Source organism: Rhincodon typus, chromosome 1, assembly GCF_021869965.1.
Source record: "Rhincodon typus isolate 14 chromosome 1, sRhiTyp1.1, whole genome shotgun sequence".
Lineage (NCBI taxonomy): Eukaryota > Metazoa > Chordata > Chondrichthyes > Orectolobiformes > Rhincodontidae > Rhincodon > Rhincodon typus.
The window spans coordinates 100520889-100538131 of NC_063332.1; the positions used below are offsets into that span (position 1 = coordinate 100520889).

At 42.5% G+C, this 17243-nt stretch overlaps 1 protein-coding gene across 1 annotated transcript; it reads right to left on the reverse strand.

Annotated features, from left to right (window-relative positions):
• Positions 1–413: 413 nt before the first annotated feature.
• Positions 414–16854, reverse strand: LOC125484885 (biorientation of chromosomes in cell division protein 1-like 1). The gene is made up of 2 exons (XM_048605444.1): positions 16676–16854; positions 414–542 (listed from the first exon to the last, which is right to left on the reverse strand). Exons 1-2 carry the CDS (start codon positions 16790–16792, stop codon positions 414–416), a joined length of 246 nt encoding a protein of 81 aa, XP_048461401.1. The 5' UTR covers positions 16793–16854.
• Positions 16855–17243: the final 389 nt, after the last annotated feature.

Sequence of the window (17243 nt, forward strand, 5' to 3'; positions counted from 1 at the left end):
TAAAGCCACAAATAAGAAGTGCAGAATGAGGGAGAAATATTGGCCAGAGAAACAGAAAAACACTTATTTTAAGTAATACATGTGGTCTATTATGTTTATTTGGTGATGCATATAAACTTCAATTTAACATCTCATCTGAAAGATGACAGTTTTAACATTAACTGTTTTGTTCTATAGCATTCAAGTCAGCCTAGCTTGTTCCCAACACTTAATTCACCTTTAAATCACCTTGATTTTCTTTTTCAAATTATTCTTGAGGCATTTCTACAAATTATTAGCATGTTCCTGAGTGTAACAATTCTACAAGAAAATCCAAAGGCATTCTAACAGAACTTCCTTAAGTAAATCCCTAATCCTATACAATAATTATTTTTAAAACCTGTAATAAAAGAATATTTCCTGCATTCTGACACCTACTGTAGAACCATCTGTCTAAGACTGTTCCTTAGCTGATTCTTGTTCAGATGAGGGCTCCACGTGTGGCTTGCAAGATGGTTGGACACAAAGTTATCCACTCGCTGCCGTAAGTTCTGATATGCAGGCTAAAAACAAAGAAAAACAACTTACTATGTTGCATACATGCCTTTTTGTTTGCTTTAGCGAGCAAGAGTAGAACAGACTTTAACACAATGCAAGACAATGTTAGAAGTCACATGACACCAGGTTACAGTCCAAAAGGTTTATTTGCAATCACAAACTTTCAAAGCACTGCTCCTTCATCAGATTTCACCTGACAAAGGAGCAACGTTCCAAAAGCTTGTGATTTAAAATAAACCTGCTGGACTATAACCTTGTGTCGTCTGACTTCTGACTTTGTCCAACCCAGTCCAACACTAGAACCTCCACATCAAGACAATGTTGAAATCGGTCAAATAAATTAAAGTTATACTTATGGGGTGAGGGAGAGGGACAGGAAAGCAGACAGAGAGAGAGATCAGGATTGCCTGAAATAACAGAAACCTAAAGTAAAAATTACAAATGGAAACTGAAGGACAGACTAAAGGAAGGAATAAAAATAACACAAATGGCCAGAAATCAGATAATAATGAAGCATAAAAGGAACAAAATTAAAAGCAGAAAATTATTTTCTTTTAAACTTATACCATTGATACAGCAATGTGCATAGTATCCACAACAAAAATGGTAAATTAAGTAATTTGTAAAGAGTACCATGATGCAGAAAGAATTGCAGAAACATGGCTAGAGAGGGCAGTTCTGAGGAAAGGACATCAGACTCAAAACGTTAATTCTGAACCAGACCAGAAACGTTAATTCTGATTTTCCTTCACAGATGCTGCCAGACCTACTCAGCTTTTCCAGTAACTTCTGGTTTTGATACTGTGTACAGACAGGACAGGTCTGGCAAGCAATAATGGCAGATACTACACATTTAGCAATGGCAGGGGAGGGAAGTAGGTGCACCCAATTAAAGATCTCTCAGTGGGATTGTAAAAGGGTCTATAACCCTGAAGATTAAGACAGAGAATTGAAAATTTTAGAAGTTGTAAAGTATGACTGAAAAAAGGGAAATTAAAATGAAAATATGAGTAAAAATAAAGACAGAGCTTCTCCAAATATAAAAAGGAAGAGAATGGTTAAGTAAATACAGGCTCCTTAGAGGATGAGACATCGGAACTAATAATGGGAAACAAGGAAATGGCAGACATGAACAAATCTTTTGTCTAGGTTTTCATGATACAAAATACATAAAAGTACCCCAGGAAGAGTAGAAACATACCATCATTGAAAACAGGAGCAAGAGTAGACCATTCGGCCCTTCGAGCCATTCAGTACAATCATAGATGATTATCCAATGTAGAACCCTCTTCCTCCTTTTTCCTCATAACCTTTGATCCCTTTAGTCCCAAGAACTGTATCTAATTCCTTCTTGAAACATTCAATGTTTTGGCCTCAATACTTTCTGTGGCAGAGAATTCCACAGGCTTACATTCTCAGTGAAAAAAATCCTCATCTCAGTCCTAAATGGCCTCCCTTCCATCTTTAGGCTGTCACACCTGGTTCTGGACTCCCCAGTCATTAAGAAGATCCTTCTTGCATCTATCCTGTTTAGTCGTGTTAGAATTTTATAGGTTTTTAATGGAACCTCTCCTCATTCTTCTAAACTCTAGTCAATACAGTCTTAACCAATCCAGTCTCTTCTTGTATCAGTCCTGTCATCCCAGGAATCAGTCAGGTAAACCTTTGTTGTACTCTCTCCACAGGCAGAACACCTTTCCTCAGAAAAGGAGACCAAAACTGCTCACAGTACACCAGGTATGGTCTCACCAATCCCCCATTCAATTGCAGCAAGACTTCCCTACTCCTGTACTCAAATCCTCTCACTATGAAGGCATTTGTACTCACCACCTGCTGCACCTGCATTTTCAGCAACAGGTGTACAGGTTTCCATGTCTTGCTGCACCTCCCCCTGTCTCAATCTATTGTCATTCAGATAATAACCTGTCTTTCTGTTTTTGCTACCAATGTGGATAACCTTATATTAACCATATTATGCTTCATCTACCAGGGTAGATCCTAACTAGAGAAAAAGGGAGGGAGGAACTTGCATACAGCAAAGAACAGGAATAAGCCATTCAGCCCCTCAAGATTGCACATCAACATTCCTGCCCATCTTCTAACCATTACCAATAGTCTGCCTTCAAAATATTCAGAGACTGCTTCCACTATCTTTTCAGGAAAAGGGTTCAGAAGATTCATGACCCCTGAGAGTAAAAATTTTGCCTCAACTCAGTTTTAAATGGGTGCCCCTTAATTTTACACATTTCATTCCCTGAAATTTTTCTTAGTCTTTGGAACTTATTTTTGTTCATTTGGTGACATTCCCTTAAAAGTCTGCCATTACATCTCTACTTTCCTATCTTTAACCTAATTTCACAATTCAGTTTAGCCTGGTCTGCTTTTGTGCACATAATTTCCCTTATTAAATGTTTAAGAAGATAATCTCACACCCATTCCAATCTCCCTCAAACTGAATATAAAATTCCATCCCATTATGCCGCTGCTACATGGGGTCATGTACACTTTAAGATCAATTAATCCTGTCTTGTTGCACAATAACCAAGCTTAGTGTAGTTTGGACTTAGGTTAGCTCCAGAACATATGGTCCAAAGAAACGATCACAAAAAAACATTCTCTGAAGTCATTTAGGCACCCTGGCTCATCTAACTTTTCCAGATATGAAGATTATGATTAGATGCAGATTAAAAAAATCTCATGCTTATCACCCTTCTTTTTGACAATCTCCCTTATTTTTTCCTTAATGCTCCACCCTATTGTGTGGTTACTGATAGGGCCCTGTACTGCCACAAGTTACTCCTTGCCTTTATCATTTCTTACCTCTATCCCTATTGTTTCCACTCCCTGGTTTCCTGAGTTAGGACATCCCTGTATATCATTAACCACCCCTTCTCCTTTTCCTAGCTTCCTGCCTCCTTCAATATTCAGCCTTCAAGGTAATCCATGTCATCTGCAGTCAGGTGTCTGTAATGGCCACCAAATCATACATATTCCTATTTATGCTCCCAGTTCACCTATTTTGTTTAGAATGCTTGGTGTATTCAGATACAATATCATAGTGTTATCCCTTTATTCTTTCTGCAACCTCTAGCTTTATCTATGATTTACTTTTAGATTCGTACTTTCTATCATCCAATTGTCATTTCCCATGTTAATTCCTTTCCTTTTTGTCTCATCTAGGCTCTTTAATATACCACAAATTTGATCCTTTGGCCCCTTTGTTCAATTTAAAATCCTCTATACAGGGGGTCCTTGACCTATCAACACCTGTACTTATGAATGCAAACCCATCCAAGTGTGCAATTTTAAAGACCTGGCATACAAACATTTCCTGTACTTACAAACAGCTGCTTTACAGTGTCCTGTATTGTATTCCAACTCATGTAGAAGTCAACTTGCGAGTGAATGCCAGAACAGAACCCATTCGCATCTGTCTGTACTTCTCTAGTTATGTGGCTTGTTAAAACAACCCCAGTACTGTTTGGGTGCACAGTGTACAAACAACATAGATCCTACTTTCAGAGTCCTGGTGATAGTATCCCATGAAATAGAATCTACATACCACGTCTGTTACCTGCATCACTCACAGTAACGCTGTCTGTCTCTGAAAGTTGACTGAATCAGAAGGTCCGATTCTAAGATGCATGACTGCTTCTTGGTTCAAAGAATGCCCCACCATGGCGTGTTACGGTGTTTGTAGTTCAGCCGCCAGCTCAAACTCTGAGCCAAAGCTGCTCAAACTTGAAACAGTTAATATTCTTGATTCAAACTATTGTCTAGGAGCTCGCATAGGCTGCAGCTATGACACATCACCTGTCCAGCTATCCTTAATGCATTCTAATTAGCTACTTAATTATTTTATTGGATTATATAACTGAGTGCTGCTGAAAAAATACATTTTATCAAAGATATCTGTCTCGCACTCAGTCAAGACAATTCACAAAAGTACCAATAAAGGGGAAAAACCAACATGTGTATGGTAAAAGAGGAGTGTGCCATTTGGCAAGTGGACTGATTGGTAGAGGTATTGCCATGAAGAACCTAAATGCAGTGTGACACAATGTAATAATGCGTATCAGAATTTCAGTGATGGGTCAGTCCCCAAACAGCATATCTCTTCAAATGTTCACAGTAAGCAAGGTACTGACCATACACAACTGGCCCGTGATTGCAAAACTTGTATCACAGTGCCGGACATTTGATCTGATTCTGCAACTGGACAACAGTTAATTCTGTTAACAGGTAGTTAATTCTGAATGTTTGAAGAGTTACACTGACAACCAATTTGGGATTTTAAAAAAAAATCTTAATAATCAACCCGTTTGGATGTGTTATGACACCTGAGGCCACAACATCCTGACGTGGGACTCGAACCTGGACCATAGGTAAGGACTCTATCAGTGTGCCACAATGCCCTTTCATTGGCTACTTTTGTATGCTGCCAGCACAAAAATTCCATCTCACCCAGTCAGAGAAACAATTTTCAACCACTTTTTTAATTAACTAAACCAAACTATTCTTCCAGTGGAGACTGTATTAAAAGCCTGCTTAAGATTGAAAACTTTAGAATTTGAACTGTACATTTCAGTTAAATGCTAACTACAAACAAAATTAGTTTCTACATTAGGATTAAACTCTCTTACCTTTGATCTACTGACATTCAGGCCAAACACAAAAGAATTTCTACCACAAGAAAGGAACTAAGAAATCAAATCAGCTAAAGTTTAACAAAGCACACCCCCCTACCAAGACCTCATAGCCTGCATCCGAGACTTTTAAGCAAAGTGGCTGTACATAATATATTGGTTGCAATCTTCCAGATTCCCATATTTCTGCAGGTCCCATGGATTGGGACATAGCAAATGCAACATACTTATTCAAGGAGGAAGACAGGATAGAATAGCCAGCTCTCCTGATATTCGTCATTACAAAATGTTGAAATCATTAGTGATATAGAAGTATACGGTATTTAGAAAACCACAATACAGTCATGCAGACCCAACGCATTTTCATGAAAGGGAATTTGACAAATTAGTTAGAATTCTTTGAAGATTTAGAATAGATTAACAGAGAACCAGTAGATACAACAAACAACATCCAAAACACATTTGATATGGCACAGCATAAAAGGTTAGTCCACAAAATAACAAACTCATAATGTTAGAGGGATGATCCATTAGCATGGAGAGGGGATAGGAAAGGTTGAATAGGTTAGGCCTATACTCAGTGAAATTTAGAAAAATGAAAGGTGATCTTATTGAAACACAAGAGATTGAGGGGGGTTTCACAGGATAGACGCTGAATGTTTCCCTTTGTTAGGAAATCTAGAATGGGGCGGGGGTTCTGTTTCAGAATAAGGTGTGTCCCATTCAGGACAGAGTGGAAGTGAAATTTCTTCTCTCAAGAGGCATTAATCTTTGAAACTCTTTACACAACAAGTAGTTGAGGCTGGGCCACTGAATATATTAGAAACTGAGTTACTTTATAGTTTGATCTGCAGGGGTTCAGGACGAGGAAGGAAAGTGGAACTGAAGCCACAAATGTAGTGAATGGTCGAGCAGCCTCAGTAGGTGAAATGGCCTAATTCACTTCCATTTCATGTGCACTTAGGAGTGGCAAACAGCAAATACTTTCTCCATATAGAAAACTGAGATAAAACAAATCTGGAAATTGTAGACCAAACAGCAATTTAGTGATAAAGAAGATAAAAGTAATGAAGGGGCAATTAGACTCAGCAAAAAATAGTCATTTGGATTACAAAAACTTAAAATCATGCTAAACTAATCTGATAGATATCTTTCAAGAGGGAATGCAAAGACAAGACAAACGCATTAACAGGCTCATTAATATTCAATGCAATAGTGGCAAAAATTATACACCTCAAATACCAGAAGTTTACCATACTACCGCGATCTTCGCAATGTCCGAGTAGTCAGCTGAGGGTGCTAGTAAAAAGGCTCTCTCTCTGTCAGTAAGTTTTTTTTTATGGCAAAGTTGCATTATTATTTAAGTGATTTATGCGGTAAACAAAGTATAGCAGTGATGTGGATACCCCTTTCATTGTGTTTCTATTACTTAGTTTGTGTTTTAACATTGATTATGTGGATCTCTATCAGCTGGAATACTTGATCGAATGGTACACTCCTGTTCCCATAGGTGCCAGTTAATAAAGTTTGCTGTAACCTGTATGTCATTAATATTACAAAATCTTTGAAGTTACTTACTTGATAGCTTCACAAGGAATTGTCATTAAAACTTTTATATGAAGCTCAAGGAAACAAGAATACTACTATCTCCTTTAGTATTTTCCCTTTGCTGGTCCATCTGTACAAAAATCTATGGATTGCTAATTTCTCTGAATTTAAGCAAAGAATGATTTACCGAACAGGAAAAGAGACATTACCACCTAAACAACTCCACTTTATACATATCTGGATTAATTTAATTACCAAAATATTAACTGTATGCACTATCATTCCAAAAATATTCAAGATATAAAAAGGAATTCTCAGTGCTGAATGCTAGTGAAGATTCAGTACACAAAATAGCAATGCGGTATGAGAGTTATGGCACTATTATTGCTGAGATTGATAGAAGCCTCTCAGGCGTGGCGTGTCTTCTTTTAATGCAACACTTTCAAATGTAGAAATATTTAGCCAGGTTTTCCCATCAAGACAGTAAGTCTAACTGCTATTCATGTATCAATGGTACTGAAACTTTGGCTGGTGTGATGTGCAGTTAAACATGAACGTACAAAAGCTGCTTTTTAGGTGCACCAATTCACAAAAGTAGCTTTTCGTTGCCTGCCTAACCATCGGAATGTATTGTATGTACTTCTGTGCCAGATGTGGACTAAACTCACCAGAAAAAGCTCATTCTAGTCATTACCTGCACAATCAACCCTTTAAAAGATGTTGCAACTCTTAATGCATTTGCAGAGAATCACCAACAGTGGTTCCAATTACCTGTTCTCACAATGTTGCTTCTGGTACACATATCCTAACTAGCACCAACTCCAGCCCACTCATCATTTCTGTTTCACAAGTGTACATGGGTTCTTAGGTGAGCAGTATCAGGGTAATAAGGATACAACTGCAATCATGTATATTTTATTCTACACTTAGATTGGACAAACCAAATTAACATAGCACTGTGGAAGAAGATTTCATTTAATGTATGCATGATGGTGTTTTAGACCAATATGTTAAGGAAACAAGAAGAAAGCAGGTCACCCTAGACTAGGTGTTATGCAACAAAGTATTATTTAACAATCTTACTGTGTGAAATCCATTGGGGAAGAGCAACCATAAAGTTTTGGAATTATTCATTAAGGCACAGAGTGACGAAGTTGAAATTGAAACTAGGGTCCTGAATTTAGGTAAAAGGAACTATAACGATATGAGGTGTGTGTTGCCAATAATGGGTTGTGGAACCTTAGTAAAATGGCTGGCAGTGGATAGGCAATGGTAACTATTTAAGGAATGTATGCAATTATTCATCCCCATCTGGTGCAAAATTAAAACAGGAGAGAGCACAACAATGGCTCACAAAAGAAATGAGGGGCGCTATAAGATTCAAAGAGGTGACATATAAAAGTGCCAGCCTAAGGGACCGGCAGTAGTTTAGAGTTCAGCAAAACAGGACAAAAAGATTGATCAAGGGTGAAGTAATAGAGTACGAGAGTAAACTTGCAGTAAATATGTGAGACAGAAAGATTAGTGAAGACAAATGCAAGTCCCTTACAGTTAGAAATGATGAATTTATTAGGGAGTAAAGAAATATCAGAAGAACTGAACACATACCTTGGTTCTGTCTTCACAAAAGAGAACACAAACAATTTTGCGGAAATGTTAAGGAATCAAGGATCTAGTGAGAAGTTAACTGGAGAAATTAATGAGAATAAATGCTGAAAATCCCCTGTCCTCATCTTCCAAATTTAATTGAACTCTGGGGCAGTTTCTACAGTTGGAGGCAAATTTAACCCTAATTTTAAAAAAGAGGGAGAGAAAAAAAAAGAAAATTATCAACCAGTTAGCCTAATATCAGTAGCGGGGAAAATTTACAAAATATGTGATAATGGAACATTTGGAAAGCATTAACGGAATGCGACAAAGTCAGTGTGGGTTTATGAAAGGGAAATCATACTTGGCTATCTTTTGATGATGATCATTCAAAAGATAAGGCCAAACCAATGGATGTCAAATTTCGGTTTCAAGACAGCTTTTGATTATGGTCCCACATAGGAAGTTAGTGTGCAACATTAAAGCACATGGAAGTAGGGGTTAGAAAAACACCTGGCATGGATTGAGAATTGGTTGACAGACCAGAAATAAAGTGAGAAGAAACGCCAGTTCTGAGGAAGTGGCAGAGACAACATAGTGTGGAGCTAGAGGAACACAGCAGGTCAGGCAGTATCAGAAAGTTGACATTTCAAATCAGGGCCCTTCTTCAGAACTGGGGAGGAGGAAGGGAGCTTGGAAATAAATAGAGAGAAGAGGGTTGGGGCTGGGGAAAGGTAGGTGGGATGGTGAAAGGTGGATGCAGGTGGAGTGGTGGGGACTGGTCGGGGTTGGGGTCGGGGTCAGGGTCGGTGGGGCGGATAATTGGGAAGATAATGGACAGGTTGTGTGATGTCAAGGAGGCAGGGATAAGAGGGATGTTTGGATGTGGGATGAGGCCGAGGGTGGGGAGATTTTAAAGCTGGTGAATTCCATGTTTAGGCCATCAGGCTGTAGGCTCCTGAGGCGGAATATGAGGTGTTGCTCCTCCAGTTTGCATGTGGTGTCATTGTAGCACTAGCGGCAGCCCAGGCTGGACATATCTAGGGACTTGGAGGGGGAGTTAAAATGGCTGGCGACCGGAAGGTGTTGTCAATTATCGAGTACAGAGCGCAGATACTCCACGAACTGGTCCCCAAGTCTGCGCTTGGTCTCACTGATATAGAGGAGACCACATCATGTGCAACGGATACAGTAGACCAGGTTTGAGGATGTACAGGTAAACCCCTGTCAGATATGAAAAGTTTGCTTTGGGACTTGGATGGAGGTGAGGGGGGAGGTGTTGGGGCAGGTGTAGCATTTCTTGCAGGTTGCAGGGAAAGGTGCCGGGTGTGGTGGGGTTAGTGGGGAGTGTAGAGCGGACAAGGGAGTCACAGCATGAGCGGTCCTTACGGAAGGCAGATAGGGGTGGTGAGGGAAATATCTCTTTAGTCAGGAGGTCGGATTGTAGTTGGCGCAAGTGTTGGAGAATGAGACCCTTGATGTGGACGTTGGTGGGGTGGCATGTGCGGATCAGAGCGATTCTGTCTTTATATTTGTTGGGAGAAGGGGTTTTGAGGGGAGAAGCGAGGGAAATGCAAGAGATGCGGTTGAGGGCATTTTTGATCGTGGGGGGAGGGGGAAGTTGCGGTCCTTGAAATAAGAGGACATCCGGGATGCCTGGGAATAGAACGCTCCATCTTAGGAGCAGATGTGGCAGAGGAATTGGGAGTATGTGATCACATTCTTGCAGGAGGGTGTGACAGGTCGTGTGGTGCAGGTAGCTATGGGAGTCGGTGGATTTGAAATAGATGTCGGTGTTGAGATGATTACCAGCGATGCAAATGAAGAGGTCCAAGATGGGTAGGGTGGTATCGGAGATGGTCCAGGTGAGTTTGAGGTTGGGGTGAAAGGTGTTACCACGCCACCTACCTTTCCTCAGCCCCACCCCTCCTCCCTCCCGCCTCCTTGACCTGACACAACCTGTCCATCTTCTCTCCCACCTATCCGCCCCACCCATCCCACTGACCAATCACCACTACTTCCTACCTGCATCCACTTATCACCATCTCACCTATCTTTCCCCAGCCCCACCCCTCTTCCTCCTATTTATTTCCCAGCTCGCTTTCCCCCTCCCCAGTTCTGAAGATAGGTCCTGACGTGAAATGTCAATTTTCCTACTCCTCTGATGCTGCCTGACATGCTGTGTTCCTCCAGCTCCACACTGTTGTCTGACTCCAGCATCTGCAGTCTTGCTATCTCTGAGTCAAGGAAGTATTAATTCTGACTTTTCTCCACACATGCTGCCAGATCTGCTGAGCTTTTCCAGCTATTTCTGTTTTTGTGTGTGAGAATAAATGGATTGTCTTCCAGGTAGGTGGTGACTAGTGGTATACCTCAAGGATCAGTTCTTGGGCTGGCTATATATAAATGATGTTGGAACCAAATGCAATATTTTCAAGTTTGCTGACAACAAAAAACTAGCTGCAATTGTAAATTGTGAGAAGGATACTAGGAAGCTTCAAGTCGATCAAGACAAGTTAAGCAAATGGACAAACACATGGTACACGTGGTATTATGTGGATAAATGTGAAACTCAAAAGGGCACAATATTACTTAAACGGTGATATATTGAAGTGTGGATGTATAAAGGGATCCAGATGTCCTTGTACCCAGTAAAAGATTAAGAAAATGATATTATTCTTTGCAGGAGAAAGCAAGTTCAGATGTGGGGATGTCTTTATTGCAGTTTTACAGGGCCTTGCTGGATTGCATCTGGAGTACTGTGTGCAGTTTTGGTCTTCCTTCCTAAGAAAGGATGTATTTGAATAGGAGAGAGTGCAGCAAAGCTTCACTAAGTTGATATTGGGAGTGGCAGGACTGTCCTATTGGTTTGACTGAGCCTACATTCACTAACGTTTAGAAGACTGAAGGGGGATCTAATTGAAATGTATAAAATTCTGAAAGGGCTGGGCAGACTTGATGCAGGCAGGATGCTTCCCCTGAATGTGGAGTCTAGAACCAGGGGCCAGTCTTAGGATATGAGGATAGGCCAATTAGGACAGCAATGAAGAAACGATTTTTCACTCAAAGCGTGATTAACCTGTGGAATTCACTATCACAAGAGGCTGTGGAGGCCAGATCACAGTGTACTCAAGGAAAAAAAACAACTGAATTTTTCAGTACAAAAGGCATGAAGGGGTATGGAGAAACAGCAGGAATATGGCACTGAGATACAGAATCAGCCATGATCATATTAATGGCAGAGCTGAGTCGGGGGGTAGAATGGCCTATTCATGCTCCTAGTTTCTATGTTATGATGGTTGTGGTTTTTGAGTATAAATCATTCCAGGCTCAGGACATCATTGCAGGAGATCTTCAAAGTGGCATCCCAGACTCAACCATCTTCAATTGCTTCCCTAATGACCTTCCCTCCATGAGGTCAGAAGTATGTTATTCACTGAAGATTGTACAATGTTCAGACCCATTTGTGATTCCTCAAATACTGTAGCAATCTGCATCCAGACACCATTCACACGTGGGCTGCTAAAAGCAAATAGTACGAGGTAATTTCCATCTTCAACAAGGGACTATCCAATCACCACTCCTGGACATTCAACAGCATTACAATTACTGAATCCTCACAGTTAATACCCTGGGGTTACCACTGATCAGAAACTGGACCAGCCATACAAGGGATTTGTCTCCCGTCTCTGTAGCTGCCAGCAGCTACATGGCACAAGTCAGGAGTGTGCTGGAATATTCCCCACTTCCGTGGGTGGGTGCAGCCCTGAAAACACTCAAAGTTTGATATCATTAAAGATGAAGCAATCCACTTGCTTAGTACCCCATCCACAATCATTCACTCCCTCCACATTGACACCATGTTAGGGATGTATAACATCTAAAGATGTACTGCAACATTTCACCAAGGCTCCTTATACAACATCTTTCAAACTTGCAGCCTCTACCACCTAGAAGGATAATTACAGCAGATGCAGGGGAACGCTATAATCTGCAAATTCCCCTCCAAGCTGCTCATCGTCCAGACTTGGAACCATATCTCTGTTCCTTCACTGCCAATGGGTCAAAATTCTCTAATTCCTTATCCAACAGTACTGCCCATTCCCCTACATTCCAAACACTGCAGCAATTCAAGGAGGATGAACAGCCAAGTGAAATGAAACAATCTTTTACAACAGAACTGTCCATGATCAAAATATTTTTTACTAGCATGCAACTCCATCTAGTGGCAACTGTATCCATTTCCACTTTAGCACAGATTTGGTTATACATGACGGATTAAATTTGAAAATTCTACTGTTAGTTAGGGTAAAGAGTACAGCAGTAAACTATTTATCAAAGCTACTAGCTCATCTCAAAGTCATACCTCGTGTTCAGATCCTAACTTATAGTTACCCACAACTCTAAACATACATGCTGATTTGTCAATTTATTCTCAGCACAATATGAGCCAAGGTCTAAGGAACATCGATGCCGCACATAAAGATTTCTGGGACCTTGCTATGTGTTTTTGGATTGAGAGAATAGGCTCTATGGGCCTTACTTATTCTATTCCTTTTTATGGACAATTCCACTGCTTCTATTAATCTTTTAAAGTTAGTAACTGAAACAGGACCCAGCACTGGACCAGGAGAAGGGCCCGCCTCAAAGTGAAGATCACTGAGAAGTTGGAACTTTTATATCGGAAGGTTCCGATCTCCTTCCATTCTGTGACACCAAACACTCCCATGTTGGCAATGACAGTCATGGGTTCAGAAGAATGTGGGAACAGAATGCTGACCAACACCAGTCTCTGCTAGTCTTTGTTACTCTTTGATCATATATGGTGTTCTCTGCCAGTCTCTGTTGATCTCCGTCTGTCTCTTCTGGTCTGTGTTAATCTTTGCTTGTCTCTGCCAGCGTCTGTGCTCTCGGACTGAACCTGCTGGTTTCTGTCAGGCTGATCACTCTGTCTCTTCCTCCAGAAACCAATTCCAATGATGATTCGAAGAAGAATGAGTAAGATGGCTGCTGCTCCAAACAACATTCCCAGTTCAATGCCTCTAAGTAACACTTGTTTCCAGGGTACATCCAGCTCCTGCATGAAGCTGGTATGCTCAACGTGACAGGAATATCTCTCCCCATCACCCGTACTTAGTTTGACCGTCACCATCACCCTTTACGTCTCCATCTGGTTGGGGAGCCGGTCATTGCATTTGACATTGAGGACCACTACTCCATTCCTCAACTACGTCACATCGCTAGCCCCAGGAGAATAGCCCTTCACAAAGCAGGAGAGTCTCAGCACTTACTCACCATCCGTCCTGTTCCTAATGAACACCTCAGGGCTGACTGTCCTCTGCAGCGCTGTTCGCCTACATTCAATATTTCAGCTATACCTTCCAATCTCAACTTAAGCATCAAAGCGGCAGCATCTATCCCCAGAGAAGATCAGCAGACACAGAAAGAGGTAGGAGGGAGGACAAATTTCCTTTTCACAGCAGTAGCTGCCGTATTTAGGTATGTTTTTAAGGTTGAAAACTTTCGGTAAATGAGTAACTAAGTTAGTGGATGATGTGTTCAGTAGATTGATGAACGGTGGTGGGTGGAGGTGTTGGTTGTTGGGTCGGCTGGTGGGTTGGCACAACTGAGTTATATTCATTAAAAACTTATGCAAGGTATTGAACGGTGTAACAATTCTGGAGGTAAGTCCTGCCTGTTTCGTCCACCGTGTCAGAGTCATGCGGAGGTTCCAACCAGAAAATGAAAGTCAGCAAATCAAACGTTTAAAGTTCCTGGGCAATTATGCTGGCATCTAGGCATCAGGATCTATGCAAATACATCTCCCAAATAATAGCCCATCTTCAAACAGCCAGAGATGGGAGGATTTGGGCCTTATATGGGTTTTAGTTTTTGTTTTTTTTTTGGGGGGGGTGTGGCATTGCAGTAATGTCAGAGGTTTGTAAAACTAAAGGTCCAGGCTAATTGCTTAGGAGCTTAGTGTTCAAACCCTACCACAGCAGCTAACAATTCAAGCATTATGTAACTTTTGGTGGGTAGGTGGATAGCTCTGAGAAGTGGCAGGGTTGGAAGGTTTAAGCTAAGTCCCAAGCACAAAGCTGGGGTTGTGGGGGGCAGAGGGAAACAGTGCTGGGCATGCGGATAGGGCATCACTGGGCATGTGGATAGGGCATCACTGGGCATGTGGGCAGGGCCAGCATCGATTGTGTGAGCAAGGAGGGAGTGGGCAATCTGAGGGTGCAGTGAAAGAATCAGCAGTGTGAGGGGTGCAGGGATAGAGCGTGAACAGTATTAGAACATGAGTAATCTCTGGGTCAAGGGTGTGGATTAGAATGAGCACTGTCCGAAGAGAGTTGTGCGCACTGGGGGGGGGGGGGGGCTAGCTTGAACTGCAGAGGCAGTGGAGAGACACAAGCATAGCTGGAGAGGAGGCTAAGCAGCATAGGTAGTTCAAGTTTCGTGCAGAAACCCCAAAAAAAGTCAGTTAAAAGTAGTAAATAGACCTCAATGGTGTGTCTTCAGTCCATAGTAACAATTACGACAGTTGCACTCCAATAGAAGACTACAGAACTTACCTCATCACTAAGACAAGACTGCCCTAAAACTATGGCATAAAAGAGTGCAGTTTTAAATAGGGTCAGCGATATTTGCTCCTGCTCCGCACCACCCTAAAAATATAGACAGTGTTGCTGTTAAGTGTAGCAGCTGAGTTATCCAGGTGTATATGAGCTTGTGTCATTGAACTCAGCAGGTTAGGTCAAGATAAAACACAATATCCCAAGCATTATTAACGATGCATTGTGTAGAAAAGCAAGTAGGTTATGTTATGAAGCTTAAATAAAACAGTCGCTCCACCTCATTTGTAGAATTGTGTCTACTTATGGGTGCCACACTGTAGAAAGGGAATGAAAACATTGGAGTGAGTACAGAAGAGGTTTAGAAGAATAATTCCAGAAATGAAGAATTTCAGGCATGAAGATAGATTGGAGATGTTCTCCTTGAAGAGAAAAGAGGAGACCTGATTGGACAGCATGGTGGCTGTGGGTTAGCACTACTGCCTCACAGCACCAGTGACCTGGGTTTAATTCTACCTTTGGCTGACTGTTTGGAGTTTGCACATTCTCCCCGTGTTTGCATGGGTTTCCTCTGGGTGCTTTGGTTTCCGCCCACAGTCCAAAGATGTACAGGTTAGGTGGATTGGCCATAATGTCCTCGGATATGCAGACCAGGTGGACTAGCCATGGGAAATTCATGGAGTGGAGATAGGGCTTGGGAGCAGGGATAGGGTACTGGAGTGGGTCAGGGTGGGATGTGCTCGCATAGTTAGTGTAGACTCGATAGGCCAAATGGTCTACTTCCACATTGTAGGGATTTTATGATTTAAGTCTTCAAAACCTTAAGGTGTCTGGGCAGCGCAAACAGTGAGAGAATGTTCCCACTTACGAAAGGATAGTGAATGAGGGGACACAGACAAACTAATTAGGAAAAGCAGAAGTGACGAGGAAAAAGTCTTTCAAGCAACAAGTGGCAAGAACTGGTAGGCACTACCTAATTCAATTGACACATCCAATCGGGAACTAGACAGCAATGTGAAAAGGACCAACAGGCAGGATTACAGGACAGGGGAATGGCACTTGGGTGACATGCTTCCTAAGACAGCCAATGGAGTCAACAACAACCCTACGAATAACACCTATGCATGTATTTCTCTAGCAAACTACTGATGATAATGTACTACTATCGACATCTTGTTTACGTCTAACCTCCTTATACAGTCTGGGGCCAAAATTATCGATAATGACTTCTGGACGTTACACCCATCCCCACGCCCCCGTCCCTTTTCTGAAGACTGTTTACCAGTCATGTCCTCTCAACTCAGCGGAGTGTTAAGGACATCGCTAGGGATAGATGTAGGTCCATTCAGCCCCTGGAGTCTGCTCCACCATTCAGTTACATAGTAGTAGTTGATCTGGATGTCCAGACTATCCAGACACCCCGGCTCCGGTCCTTCAGCAACTATAGTGACTGGTATTTCCACAGCACCTCTAACTCTGGTGTGAACCATCCCGAGCGGCTCCATGGGGACTTGAGCAGTGCTGGAGGCAGAGAGCAGGTGACCCAGCGCTTGCTCACACAGGCAGGTTTCCGGGAGCGGCTCTCGATGCTGCAGCGCTCGGTCTGTTTCCCCCGGAGCTCAGCGGGGGTCGGGCCGGCCCGACCACCCCCCTGCATCGGCAGGTTGGAAAGGGATGGGGGGGGAGGGACGGGGTTTGGCGGTGGGTTCCAGGCCGGATCCACCGGGAGCAGCGAGCTCGAGGGCTCCAGGCCGCAAAGCCTCGCTCCTTGCAGCACCTCACCTTGGTATCGACGTCGGCCAGGCAGTCGCGGCGGAACTGGTCGAAGAGGCCCTGGCTCTTCAGGTGGTTAACGATCATGGAGACAAGCTTCGGGTCTCCCGGCGCCAGAGCCGCCATCCCGAGAGACGTCACTCAGCAACCGCGGCCGCGCGCTCCGCCGCCGCTACCGCCAGCCCCACCCCCTTCCCGCGGGGGATGATGGGAGAGCGAGACGTCACATCCGGAACCTCACCAGCACGGCGCATGTTCAAAGCGAGCTGGTAGTGTAAGAGTAGAGTAGTGGCAAGTGTGAAGTGTGTGCGTGTTTCGAGAGTAAAGGTTCAGAAAACAGTATCACAGCAGGATATAGTAATGGAGAACAGGTTGATGGAAGAGAATAAGGAAGGAAGGAAGGAAGGAAGGAAGGGAGGGAGGGAGAGGGAGAGAGAGAGAGAGAGAAAGAAAGAAAGAAAGAAAGAAAGAAAGAAGGAGCATGCGGGCAGAGGGAGTAGCTTGGTTAGCTCAATTGTAGAGTGACGCTAGGGAGACTCCTGTGAAAGACCCTCCGGCTCAATCCCCTTCTTCCCCC